Source organism: Triticum urartu, chromosome 5 (genome assembly GCF_003073215.2).
Source record: "Triticum urartu cultivar G1812 chromosome 5, Tu2.1, whole genome shotgun sequence".
NCBI lineage: Eukaryota > Viridiplantae > Streptophyta > Magnoliopsida > Poales > Poaceae > Triticum > Triticum urartu.
The window spans coordinates 54,613,879-54,626,833 of NC_053026.1; the positions used below are offsets into that span (position 1 = coordinate 54,613,879).

Sequence of the window (12,955 nt, forward strand, 5' to 3'; positions counted from 1 at the left end):
GACGATCGAGTATGCGGTCCAAGCTGGAAGAGCCCGGATTGTTCCTTTTATATGGTTTCTTCCGCTGACTGGACTTGGATCCACTGAATCCGGCATTGACCGTTGTGTCATCAGTATTGTCACCATTGTTTCGATGCTTATGCCTGTTGCGTCGGGGCTTGCCGTCTCTATTCTTGGCTTCGGAGGTTCCAGGTTCGCTTGCATTATTATTGCTACGGGCTAGCCAACTATCTTCGCCCGCACAAAAGCGGGTCATAAGTGCTGTGAGGGCCGCCATGGACTTCGGCTTTTCTTGGCCGAGGTGTCGGGCGAGCCATTCATCGCGGATGCTGTGCTTAAAGGCCGCTAGGTCTTCGGCATCCCGACAATCGATGATCTGGTTCTTTTTAGTTAGGAACCTGGTCCAGAATTTCCCGACTGACTCTCCGGGCTGTTGGACTATGTGACTTAAGTCGTTGGCATCCGGGGGTCGGACGCATGTGCCTTGGAAGTTGTCGCGGAAGGGGTCTTCCAAGTCCTCCCAGCTGCCAATAGAGTTTTCGGGCAGGTTGTTCAACCAGTGCCGAGATGGTCCCTTGAGTTTTAGCGGGAGGTATTTGATGGCATGAAGATCATCACCGCGGGCCATATGAATATGGAGAAGAAAGTCCTCAATCCATACCGCGGGATCTGTTGTTCCATCATATGATTCGATATTTACAGGTTTGAACCCTTCTGGGAATTCATGCTCCATTACTTCATCAGTGAAGCAGAGGGGGTGTGCGGCGCCTCTATATCGGGCCAGGTCGCGACGTAGTTCGGATGGAGTCCTTCTGCGGTTTTCGGCCCGGACGTGATTATGCTTGTCATGTTCGGCTTGATAGTCGTCGTCACGCGTCGGGGCACGCCCCCGCGATCCATAGATCGATCTGACCGGACCTGCTCTATTCTTCAGGTCCTGCCGCAGGGCATATGTGTATCCCCGAGCTGTTGTGTCTCTACCTTTACGGCGAGATGGTATGGGCCGGTGTTCGGCCTGAGTTGCCATTTTGTCCCAGCCACGTGGTGGTCGGTCAGCCACATTACGTGTTGCTGGTACGGGCTCCAGTGCCTCATCGTCGAATTGAGGTAGCAGTTTGCGCTTCGGGTAACTTTTGGTTGGGCGCATGAGGCCGTATTCCTCGGCTGCCAGGACATTAGTCCATCTGTCGTTGAGTAGATCTTGATCAGCTTGAAGTTGTTGCTATTTCTTTTTCAGGCTCCTTGCAGTTGCTATTAGACGTTGCTTAAAGCGCTCCTGCTCGAGAGGTTCCTCGGGCATGATAAAGTCTTCGTCGCCGAGGCTCACCTCATCCTTGGAGGGTGGAAGGTAATTACTGTCCTCCGAATCTTCGTTTGCAGCCTGTTCATCAGGGCTAACTTGCACATCCTCCCGATCGTCTTGTTTGGAGTTTTGCTCGACGGGGTTTTCTTCGTCTTCGACATCGTCCAGAGTATTGTTGTCTCTCGTGCCGGTATTACTGTCTTTGTTGTGGCGTGATTTAGAGCGGCGTCGTCGGTGTTTTGGTTGTATCTCGGGAGGTTTATCCTCTACTGGATTTTTCTCGTTATTGTCGTCATCCTCTTTGGGTGTATCCACCATGTACACATCATACGAAGAGGTGGCCGTCCAGCGTCTGGTAAACGGCGGGTTTTGGGCCTGCTCTTCTCTGGCATCGTCGTTCATACCGTCGATGTCTTCGAAGTCGTAATCGAGCATGTCAGTTAAGTCCTCGATAGTGGCGATGAAGTGGGTGGTGGGTGGGACGTAAAATTCCTCGTTCTTAGCCCCTAGTCCGGGCTGGGAGTAGTTCGGATGTTTCTCCTCCGTAATGACGAAGGATCGCATCAAGTCCAGAGCCTCGCTTAAAGGCGAGGTTTGCCCAGGGAGAAGAGAATCCGTGGAGTACGGCGGGAAGGAGATTCCTCAGCCGAGCTCACAAGATGCTGACTCCGAGAGTTTGGAGCCAATGTCCAGGGAAGAGTCCGGCTTTGTGATGGTTGCCAGCGACATTGCTTCCTCCGGCTCTCCCGTACTGGGCTTAGTGGCCACAGATAGTTCGGCGGGGTCAGGAATCCCATCTTCGGACCTGGCGACGCGCTCCGGATCTAAGGCCAGAGCGAAGGTTGGGGTCGTGAATCCTTGAAAGATCAAGTCTCATCGGATATCAGCGACATAATCCAGGTTTCCAAAACCAATCTGGTGACCTGGGGCGTAGTTGTCAATCTGCTCTAGATGGCCAAGCGAGTTGGCCCGTAGTGCGAAGCCGCCGAATACGAAGATCTTGCCGGGGAGAAAGACCTACCCCAAGGCAGCATCGTTGCAGATGATTGATGGAGCCATTGGACCTTTTGGCGGCGACACAGTGGAACTCTCAATGAAAGCACCAATATCGGTGTCAAAACCAGCGGATCTCGGGTAGGGGGTCTCGAACTGTGCGTCTAAGGTCGATGGTAACAGGAGACATGGGACACGATGTTTTACCCAGGTTCGGGCCCTCTTGATGGAGGTAATATCCTATGTCATGCTTGATTAATCTTGATGAGTATGAAGATTACAAGAGTTGATCTACCACGAGATCGTTGTTGCTAAACCCTGGAAGTCTAGCCTGTATGATTGTGATTATTCTCTACTGACTAAACCCTCCGGTTTATATAGACACCGGAAGGGCCTAGGGTTATACAAAGTCGGTTACAGAGAAAGGAAATAATACATCCGGACCCCTAGCTTGCCTTCCACGCAAAGGAGAGTCTCATCCGGACACGGGAGGAAGTCTTCTATCTTGTATCTTCATGGCCCAATAGCCCAGCCCATGTCACACAGGCCGGACGCCCGAGGACCCCTTAGTAAGCAAATGAAGGAATCATTAATTACACACTAATTTGAAGAAGGGGGGTCAATACATGTATATGACCATTTTAGTATGAGTACCAATATAAACATGGTCCTCAGAATTTTTAAATGAGTATCAAGATATTTTTGATGGGTGGTTCCACCACACACCAAACTTGATCCTCAATAAATAGGGGAAAAATCCTATGCATCATCTGTCAATTCTAGAAATTGAACTCGAGTCGTGAGGCTGCACAACCGCATGCCCAACCATTGAGCCAAGGCTCTCTTTGCAGCTCCACCCACCTATATGATTAGATTTAACAAATATCAAAAAAATTCAAAAAAGCCTGGAATCTTGGGATATCAAACATGGGTGCACAATCTACTCCCGTGTGAAGTTTCATGCAAAAATGACATACGTAGTATCTGTGGTGAAGAAAATACAGTTCAACTTACGATGCATCCAAACAGTTTTTCTATATATAGGAATTTGTGTCTTTTTACTGAGAATACCACAAACGTTATCTTTTCATGAAACTTCACAAGGGAGATTGAACACCCAGGTTTGATATCCCTAAATTCCAGATTTTTTTATTTTTCCTAGTATTTTTTTGAACATGAAGAGCGAATCCAGGAGCCGAGGAGAAAATACAACGGTATTTTGCAGGTTGATTCTGTTCCACAGCCTATGCAAAATAAAGAAATACGTTTTTTTTTTTGCGGCGTTAGCCGAGGAGAAAATACACTGCCATTCAGCTGAAGAATATGAGCCTCTGCAAGGCAAAGTTACCTTCACGAAAGGAATGGAAGCAACATTAGAAATACCGAGGGTGTCACCTGAGTTATTCCTTGCTTCCCCCGGAATGACGAAGGTAAGCACCGGTTCTTGCGTTCCGGCCAGGCGGTAGGTCTGCATGATAAGAGACAACAATGTCGCCATGCATCCCATTCCTGAACTCACAACACAAACACCATCTTCACAGACCCATTCGATCCAAGGGGCTGCAGCCACCTGCAATCTTATTCAGCGAAACTGCCAAGGTATGTATGGTGTTCACTGAAACATTTCAGCAGAAATCGTAGGCAGAAATCGACAGACATCATGTAGTTCGAGCAGATACAGGATGCAGGGAATCGCCAAGGCGCTGAGCCAGCACGGGAAGCAGCTGAGGCTCGCCGTGCTGCAGCACATGAACAAGGGGATCTTCTCCTGGGCCACCCTCATCTCGCGCATTCAGAGCGAGTCCCCGGCCGTGATCATCCCTCACATGGGGCTGGAGAACATCACCGTCCGGGAGATCCTGAGGGCCAAAGGGGAGGCCCAGTCGAGGGCGGTCTACTGGTGCAGCACCAGCCATCTGGTGCATGAGGCCGTCAAGCACGTGAGAAGAGTTTGCTGACTGCTTTCATCTTACTTCTGAATACAATGCTACTCCCTCCGTTTCGAATTACTTGTCGCACGTATGGATGTATCTAGATGTATTTTAGTTCTAGATACATCCATTTCTGCGACGAGTAATTTGGAACGGAGGGAGTACTTCTGAATGACTGAATATCGATCGTGCTTAATTCAATCTGTAGATGACGGCCAATAATGTCGGGTCTCTAGTCGTGCTCAAGTCAGGGGACGACAAGCAGCTCGCAGGGATTGTAACTGAAAGAGGTAAAGCACAAATCACCTGGCCAATTGTGCGATTAACTGTCTATGATGACTGCTCCCTTCATTCATAATTACCAGAGGATGTTTACAAACTTTTAGTCAAAAAATTCCCTCACAACTAATAATATATAGATAAAGTATTTAGTTAATGTAGCTAGGTGTAAATGGTAGATTTATCATGATACTAGTTCTGCTCTTTTCTTCATCTCTTATTCACAGACTAGTACAAAGAGAGTAGCTTAATGTTTGTGTGGAGACGATTGTGCTGCCCCCATCTTGGGATGTGCACTGATTGTACTGTAAAACGAATGTCCTCGGACGACTGTAACTGAACTTCTACCCTTTCAATGCAAACAAACTGAAAAATGTAACATGTTTTCGGACAGAGCACTACTTTCCAAATCTTATACTCTAGCTACTAACATCTGAAGATCAATCGTTTCTTCTATTCTTATCAGAAGGAATGTTAGGATTCAAAAAATGTTTTGATTCATGTGCCGGTCTAACAAGCACATCATTATGGGAAAAGAGCATGCCGTGATATTCCGTAGAAACAGAAATCATGGTGTTATATAACCAGTTACAAAGGATTTCTTAGAAAGAAAGAAAAAAAAGACAGTTCGCAACACAACATGGACTAACCTTTCAAAATCTTGCAATTTATCCTCATCTGATACAGATTTCGCTCGGAAGATCCTCTTACCCGGGCGACCCTCAGAGGAAACAAGAGTTGAAGATATCATGACAGAAGAGGTGAATGGGCTTAAAGAAGAAGAACAAAAAACTGCAACAGACTGAATATCATCACACATTTCATTAGCCCTCATAATTTTCTTTACTGTGTTACAGAACAAGTTAATCACCGTGTCCAGCAATACCAATATTCTGCGTGCAATGGAGCTAATGACAGGTAATGGAACATTCTCTTGGTAAAGCATTTCACTATTTACGATCCTATCATCCGTGCGCGCCACAAGTACTGTAACAAATTTTGATTTCTTTAGTTACTAATTTGTTGTATTTTTTGGATTTCTCTGCATTAACAGACGAGCACATTCGACATGTCCCAGTTTTTGACGAGAAGGTAGTTGGTATGATCTCCATTGGTGATGTGGTCAGAGCAATCGTGGACCAACAGCACCAAGAAGTGAAACAACTGAAGAAGTACATCACAGGGGATTATTATTAGCATGTAGCTCTGCTTCATGAAGAAATGTACAGAATATGCAATTATTCATAACATTAACCATGAATTATATCTTCACCCATACTGCCATTTGGAATGATTTAAAAAATTCCATGCTGACAAGTGATAAGCAAAGTAGGAAGCATACAAGATGCATGAGTCTTGTTTCAAAAGCGATCAAATCCGGACGTGCTTCTGCAAGAACCTGAAGTCTTCGCTGATGAATATCTTCAAGGAATTCAAGTGTCCCGGCTTCACCACAATGCCCACTAGTGACAAACGGATAAACAGAAGTGACTTTCCTGATGAGAAATGGGAAAACATGTGTATGTTAAGCAGTAAAATACCTGTAATCGGTGCCATCAGAAAGATTTGAGACTTCCTTTAATCACAAATTTCAAATCCATAATGTGTTTTGAGTGGCGTTTTTTAGTATCTTTTCATTGTGTTGGGTCCAAATATTCCAGCAGCCCAAAATCACAATGTCGAGAGCAATTTGTGAAGACTTGACAAGCCAATAATACTTCATCATAGAATGAGATGCATCTTCTCTTACCAGGAATGACTCCCAACAGGTAACTCTGTGAAAAATGAGCGGTTTTGCACCTTTTGTGGGGAAAAAAACAGTTTTAGTACTCTAAACTTTCACTTTTACAACACTGAGCTTTGTGTTTTCTCTCCGGCTGTGAAATGTGTTTTTCCATATAAAAAATTATGGCCATAACACAAAAAGAGTCAATCTGCACATGGTACAAACATTCCTACCTGAGAAATTTCACCCCACGGTTTCATCTAGGGAACACACGTCACGACTGTAAAAAAAAAAGTGAAACAGCCAACAATATTGTTTGCGATTTTGTATATCAGTGATGAAAGAAATCCTCAGGAGAATTCATCATTTTCAGAGGGGAATACATACATAGTAGTTGAGATAAAACCTACAGTGCACTACAGGAAACAGGGTATACATAAGGCAGCACTAGTACACAACAGCATAGCAGCTTATTGCAGGTTAATATCTCCATAACAATTCTGAATCTGTATCACATACATTGCCTCAAACTCCCTTAATAGCTAATAAGGGGTCGTGAACCTTCGATCGTTTCGCTCGCTCCTCAGTACAACTTCACTATTACTGCTTGCTAATCCTTGACTGGTTGTACCTCCATGTAGGCCGACTTGAGAACTAAGAAGTACACCACCATTTCACAAATGTAAGTGCACAGGTATCTCATTTTGTAGAACATCACAGAGCTATTACTAAATCTCCAGGACATGTTGACAACGTAACACCAGGAGCAAGCCGTCTGAAGGAGTACAACTCTATGCCGCCGGGTAGTATTGGTTAAGGGATCTAGTTATTGCCCTGATGGTGTTTGGAGTTGTCCTGCAGCAGCCCCCAATAAGGGCAGCCCCATCTTTGCACCACTCACCTACATAAGAAACGAAATCGCCGTCTGACACACCAGTGCATTCCTGCACACCAAATGAAGCATATCATTAGTGTTTCGAGTTCTAGAACAATCTCAGGTGTACTTTTTTATTAGTAGGACAGGCTAGAAGGTGGCCTCTACACATAAGTTTTGGCTGCTAACCAAAGGGAGATGAGAATGGCCGCCAGAAATAATTCAGAGGTAATAAAAAATGAATAAGATATTGTATTACTTTTTATATTATGTCTCCCTCAGAAAAACTGGCCTGGTAGTGTGGTTTTTTCTTGCACTTTGGTGAGCAAATATCTAATCGTTGTGGATGTTCATCTATCCTATTTACATTAACATTTCTACCTATACCTAAGGTTGAGCAGGAAAAGGGAAAACAAAAGGAATAGAAAATATCCAAAGAAACTAGAGTTAGGTATTTGATTGATGGTTTTTTTGTGTTCAGAAGAATAAGATGGTTGCTATCAAAAACAGGTGTAAATGGATTGAGATAAACTTACCACCCACTCCTTTTTCTCAGCATCGTATCTTTCTCCACTGTTGGGGTATATCAGAATTGGCTTGTCTGTGACCTGTGGCAATGGAGCACAACACAGATAGTCACAACAAAGAAAATTACTGCTGCTCAGCAGTTAGCATGGTAAGACATTATTTGTATAATCAAAACATGGGCATTCGCATTTCATGGAACATGCAAAAGGATGGAATGGAAGCCTAACTTGCATTTGTTTACAATTAAAAGGAATGTAAAATGATCTTACCTTCCGAATGGAGAGTATCAAGCTATGAATAAATCTTGGAGGTGTGCAGTTTATGCCAACTGCACCAACCTTTGCACATTCATTAGCAATTTTAGCACATTCGATTAATGAGTCTCCACTCACAACATTAACTCCATCTTTTGAGTTGAAGGAAAACCATGAAGGGATATTTATGTTGCATTCCTCAAGAAGTTCAACATATGCCTACAAGATACATCACGAGCAAACCATCAGATACTATTTCGTAAGAGTGTACTGTAAAATTTGAGGTAGCATATCCTTGTGCGATCAGTAAAGTTCAGCATACCTGAGCTTCCAATTTGTTAGGGATTGTTTCAAAAGCAATCAAATCAGGACGTGCTTCTGCAAGAACCTGAAGTCTCCGCCGATGAAAATCTTTCAGGAATTCTAGTGTCCCAGCTTCACCGTAATCCCCACTAGTAACAACCGGATAAAGAGAAGTGATTTTCCAGAAGTAAAATGGAAAAACATGTACTATGTTAAGTAGTAAAATACCTGTACTCAGAGCCATCAGCAAGATAAGCCCCATAACTTCCTATGGAAGCAGCAACCAGAATAGGACGCAAGGCAGTGGATTGATCTGGATGTTGCTTCAGAAACATCTCACGTGCTTCATGTGCAATCTCAACACTCTTTGTTAGTAAATTTTCACCTTGTTCTTTCGAAAATCCCTTGGACTCAAACCCTTGAATGGTAGCCTGCAACATCAAATTTGAATATCAGTGTGATCATAAATGTCACGGAAACATAAAACAGGAAGAGTGAAACTGTATTTTCGAACCTGATAAGATGCAGTAATTATAATGTTTGCACCTGCTTCTATGTAGTCTAAGTGGACCTGTATCATACACATACCAAGATTAGCATGCTATGTCAATCTGTAAACGGCTATACATGCGGAAGAACAATTGTTCGATGAGCTGCAATTATTAGGTAATTGCAACAAAGAACAATGTGAATAACTCATAAACACAAGAAACCCAACAGAGTTAGCTACTACAGTGAATTCAAGCATATTCCGGTTTTTCTTTGCAGGTTGCACCTAACAGTAACTACATATTTCACCAATAGATTTACGCAGACTAGTCTGCAGTTAAGTATTAACATCGGAAATCACCTGGATGCCTGTATCCAGTATACACATGGCAGGTCAAACATGGGTCCTAAATCTCAAGAATCCAGGACTGATCCTAGCGCTACAGCAAAAACTATTTGCCCAGATCAGAATGGTGCATTTGCATGATGCTCCCAGTGTGGCTTCAAGATGGGTCCAACAAAGCCAGATTCAAAAATCAAAATAATATCAGGCTCGACAGGGAGTGGCCCTAAACTCCAGGCTGAGGCCATGCTTGAAGTTCTCAAGTCTAGACTGGATAATAAGGACTTCATTATACTAAATTTTAACAATGACCAGGCTTCATTCTAGAATGGTTGGAGTAATTATTATTTTGTGTCATGTCGAGATACTCGGAATAAATTTGGCATGTGGCATAAGCTTTGTTCCCGATTCCATCCGGTGGTGCTATCTTTCATCCGGTACTGACACTTTATTCTAAAACACATAAACCATCTTTTGTACACTAGTAAAGCACTGTTGCATGATGTTTCCAGAGCGGTTTCAAGATGGGTCCAACAAAGCCAGGTTCAAAAATTCAAATAATATCAGACCCGATAGAGAGTGGCCCTAAACTCTAGGCTGAGGACATGCTAGAAGTTCTAGAATAGCTGGAATACATTTTTATGTGTGGATAATACTCAGAATAAATTGGGCATGTGAATAAAGCTTTGTTCCTGATTCCTGAATGGTATGAGGTTCGCGGTAATGTTGGTAGCTGGCACGTAATTTATTCTAAAACACTAGAACATCTTTTGTACACTTGAAGCTTGCATCTAGTCATGTCGTTCAGATGCTCATCATAACTGTAGCATGACAGTGCATAGAAGTGGACGCACGCAAAAAAAGAACTGATTCTCCTCTCTTTTGGGGGTCATTACCTGCCAAGAGCATAACAAAGAAAGAAAAACGAATCCTCCTTTGCCTAAACATATGCTAGCATCGCGTGAGGTGCTACTGCCCTGTTCATGATGCAGCACACTAGTACCTTATTATTCTAATGGGGCCGTGGGGCACTTCCAGCAACCCTGGAGGAAGATCGGAACATTTTCCAACCACCTTGTAAGCTAGTGACCCATAATGTTGACTTGCTCGGCTGAGCTGATTGTTAATGGCTCCGCATCTAAAAAATTTACTACCGTGTTAGTAGATTTTAGGAACCCGGCCTCACCAAGAATCATGGTGGGCACCGCCATTTCTTTCTACTCCAACAAGTATTCTGAATCGTGTAGAGAACAGCAGGCAAAGATCAAAATGATAGAAGAAAACTGGTGAATCCTAAGAACTACTCCCTCCGTCCCAAAAGTGTCAAAAAAACGTCTTACATTTTGGGACGGAGGGAGTAATAATCAGCCAAAAGAAAACAGAATCGCCGAACTGGCAAGGCCAAGGTGGCGGTGTGCAGAGTACATGAGAGTACACGAGGTGTTCGGGCGGCGGCGGCTTGCCTTGCGGATGAGGTGCGGGGAGGAGAGGATGCACTTGGCGCTCCAGAGCGGGTCGTTGAGGTCGGCGCCGTGGGCCTCGAGCTCCGTGGCCAGCCCGCCGTCCAGTACCAGCCTCCCGCCGCCGGCCTCCACCCACCGCCGCACCGCCGCGCCCGCGGCCCCCTCCTCCGCGCCGCCTCCTCCTCCGCTCTTCACCACCATCCTCTTCTTCCTGCTACAGTGGAGTGTACTAGGTTTGGGAATGGGGATTTTTGGATTTTGCGTGCGGCGTTGGGGAGGATTTATAGCGGGGAGAGAACGGTGGGACGGAGGGAGGGAGAAGAGAACCCCACAGCTGCAGAGGAGGCGAGGAGAGGATGGTGACACGGCAGAGAGAGTTTTTAGGTCATCCTACCCTACCCTATCTTACATGAGTTTCTCCTATCCAAGTAAACATGCCACGTGATCTTGTCATCACCGGGCTTGGCTTACTTTCTTTTCAAGCACCACACTAGGGTGTACGCCAAATAGCGATGCCAAACATAAATTTGTCATTTGATAATGTTGTCCAACTCTATAATACCGGCGTTAAGGCTAAATAATTTGAAACTAGATAAATTATCCTTTTTTGCGGTGATTTTGCGGTGAAACCAGAGAAATTATCTAATCTGATGTCAAATTGGTTGAACGAGTAGAAAATGTAACTTGTTCTCCGTCTCCTATCTCCCGTACCATGGCACAGATGCGGGAGCCAAGCAAAATGGAGCCAATGGACGGATGCCAGAAACCGCAGAAACGGTGGTATAACCATATGCTAAGGCACAATGATATCGTTGTTGGGCTTGGAGAAGAAGCAGGGAGTATGGCATCATTGGCGTCGCTCGCCCTAAGGCTCCCCTCCAAAGTTGCAAAATAATCAGTCTTCGGGGCTTCGTCTCTCCTCATGTTCATCCGTCGGGACGGATTAGACATAGGTCCGACGTAGATTCCTGCCAGCTCCTCAGGGCAGTGAGATTAGGGTTTCTCGTCGTGCATACACGCCGGCAATTTTTTTGTTAAGTTCTTTAAATTGATTCAAGGGTTCAATTGTTATCATGAGTCTTTAAAATAAATTGTTATCATGTTATGCCTTCAATGAAAAATGTTTCACTCGATTAAGGCGATAATCAATCTTGTTAGCCCCTGATTACAAATGAACCAAAAATATGTACCAACCTAGTGGGTTGATTCCACATAAGTAACATTACCATCTGAGTTGCTCTCAGGTTGCTCATACAACAACTATTATCATATTAAGGTTCTTCTACATTAGGAAAAGAAAAAAGTCCATTTTAATACCTTGAAAAAAGTTGATGATTCACATAACCTCCTGATCTTTTTTTTTTGGTTCCTTTACCCCCTAAACAATCCCAAACCGGTCCAAAACCATCCCTGGCTGGTTTTCCTCATACCGGACGCTGACATGGACATAGTCAAAGGCAGTATTTAGCCTGCGGATGGGTCCCTCTCAGCTAGACACTCTCATTGACGGTTGGGCCCGGTCAACGCTGACTGAGCCAAGTAAAATATGACACATTGGGCCCACATCTTTCCTGTAATTTAGCCCTAACTGCGTCATCAACAGAAGGGGGCCCACATGTCAATGTCTCAGACTAACCCTAGTCAACCTAATAAACTAATGATGGGCGCGGTCCTGCTCTTAGGTCGCCGGCGTGGAGGGCTTCAGCGGCGGCTCATCGGTGCGGTCGTGCTCAAGTGCATCCCTGCGCAGAGGAGGCCGGGGCGGCGGTCAAGGCAGCGGAGGTCATGGCCTCTTGTCGACCAAAGGCAGCAAGGGCCGGCCATGGATGTGGAGGTGGCTGCGCTGCAGCGATGCAGGCGACGCGAGGAGGCGAGGGACGGCCATATTCGAGGGTGGCCAGCCATGGGTGTGGATGTGGAAGCAAGGGTCGGCCATGGATGTGGAGGTGGCGGCGCTGCAGCGATGCAGGCGATGCGGGGAGGCGAGGGACAGCCAGATCCGAGGGTGGCGGGCCCATCTGATCTGGTTCCGGCCAGATCCAGACTCCAGCGATGGTGTGGGGATGGTACGGCGACGAGCTTGTTTTGGCGGCGTGACGTGTACCTGAGAGAGAGATACGAGGGAAGAGAGAGGGAGAGGAAGGAGAAGCAGGGTGCTCGGGGGTGGCGGCCTGGAACTCCAGCCGTCACCGATGTCGGCCGGAGGCGGCGATGCTCGGGAAGGCAGGCGAGGACAAAACCCGGTCCACCTAAGGGAGGCCCACTCACAGGTCAAAACCACCATTAACCGTTGCCACGTCAGCACCAAGATGAGTCAAAACCATTCAGGGATTGATTTTATCTGGTATAGGATTGTTTAGGGGGTGAAGGAAGCAGAAATAAAGATTAGGGGTTATGTGAACCACCAACTTTTTTCAGGGTAGTAAAGTGGACTTTTTTCTTAAAAAAAATAGCTGATAAACAGTTGGT

The 12,955-nt window shown here is 45.4% G+C and overlaps 2 protein-coding genes across 3 annotated transcripts; one reads left to right on the forward strand and one right to left on the reverse strand.

Annotated features, from left to right (window-relative positions):
- Positions 1-3,734: 3,734 nt before the first annotated feature.
- LOC125555629 (CBS domain-containing protein CBSX3, mitochondrial-like) lies at positions 3,735-6,109 on the forward strand. Of its 2 annotated transcripts, none has more exons than XM_048718520.1 (6): positions 3,735-3,895; positions 3,972-4,236; positions 4,436-4,517; positions 5,194-5,267; positions 5,364-5,424; positions 5,561-6,109. In XM_048718520.1, the coding sequence occupies exons 2-6, from the start codon at positions 3,979-3,981 to the stop codon at positions 5,701-5,703; spliced, it is 618 nt and encodes a 205-aa protein (XP_048574477.1). In that variant the 5' UTR covers positions 3,735-3,895; positions 3,972-3,978; the 3' UTR covers positions 5,704-6,109. The 2 variants fall into 2 exon arrangements, with proteins under 2 accessions (XP_048574477.1, XP_048574478.1); XM_048718521.1 differs by having other exon boundaries at positions 3,775-3,895; positions 3,978-4,236.
- Positions 6,110-6,529: 420 nt separating this feature from the next.
- Positions 6,530-10,836, reverse strand: LOC125507861 (homocysteine S-methyltransferase 3-like). Its single transcript, XM_048672383.1, has 7 exons — positions 10,487-10,836; positions 8,706-8,762; positions 8,420-8,622; positions 8,211-8,340; positions 7,904-8,107; positions 7,643-7,714; positions 6,530-7,176 (listed from the first exon to the last, which is right to left on the reverse strand). The coding sequence occupies exons 1-7, from the start codon at positions 10,685-10,687 to the stop codon at positions 7,024-7,026; spliced, it is 1,020 nt and encodes a 339-aa protein (XP_048528340.1). The 5' UTR covers positions 10,688-10,836; the 3' UTR covers positions 6,530-7,023.
- Positions 10,837-12,955: the final 2,119 nt, after the last annotated feature.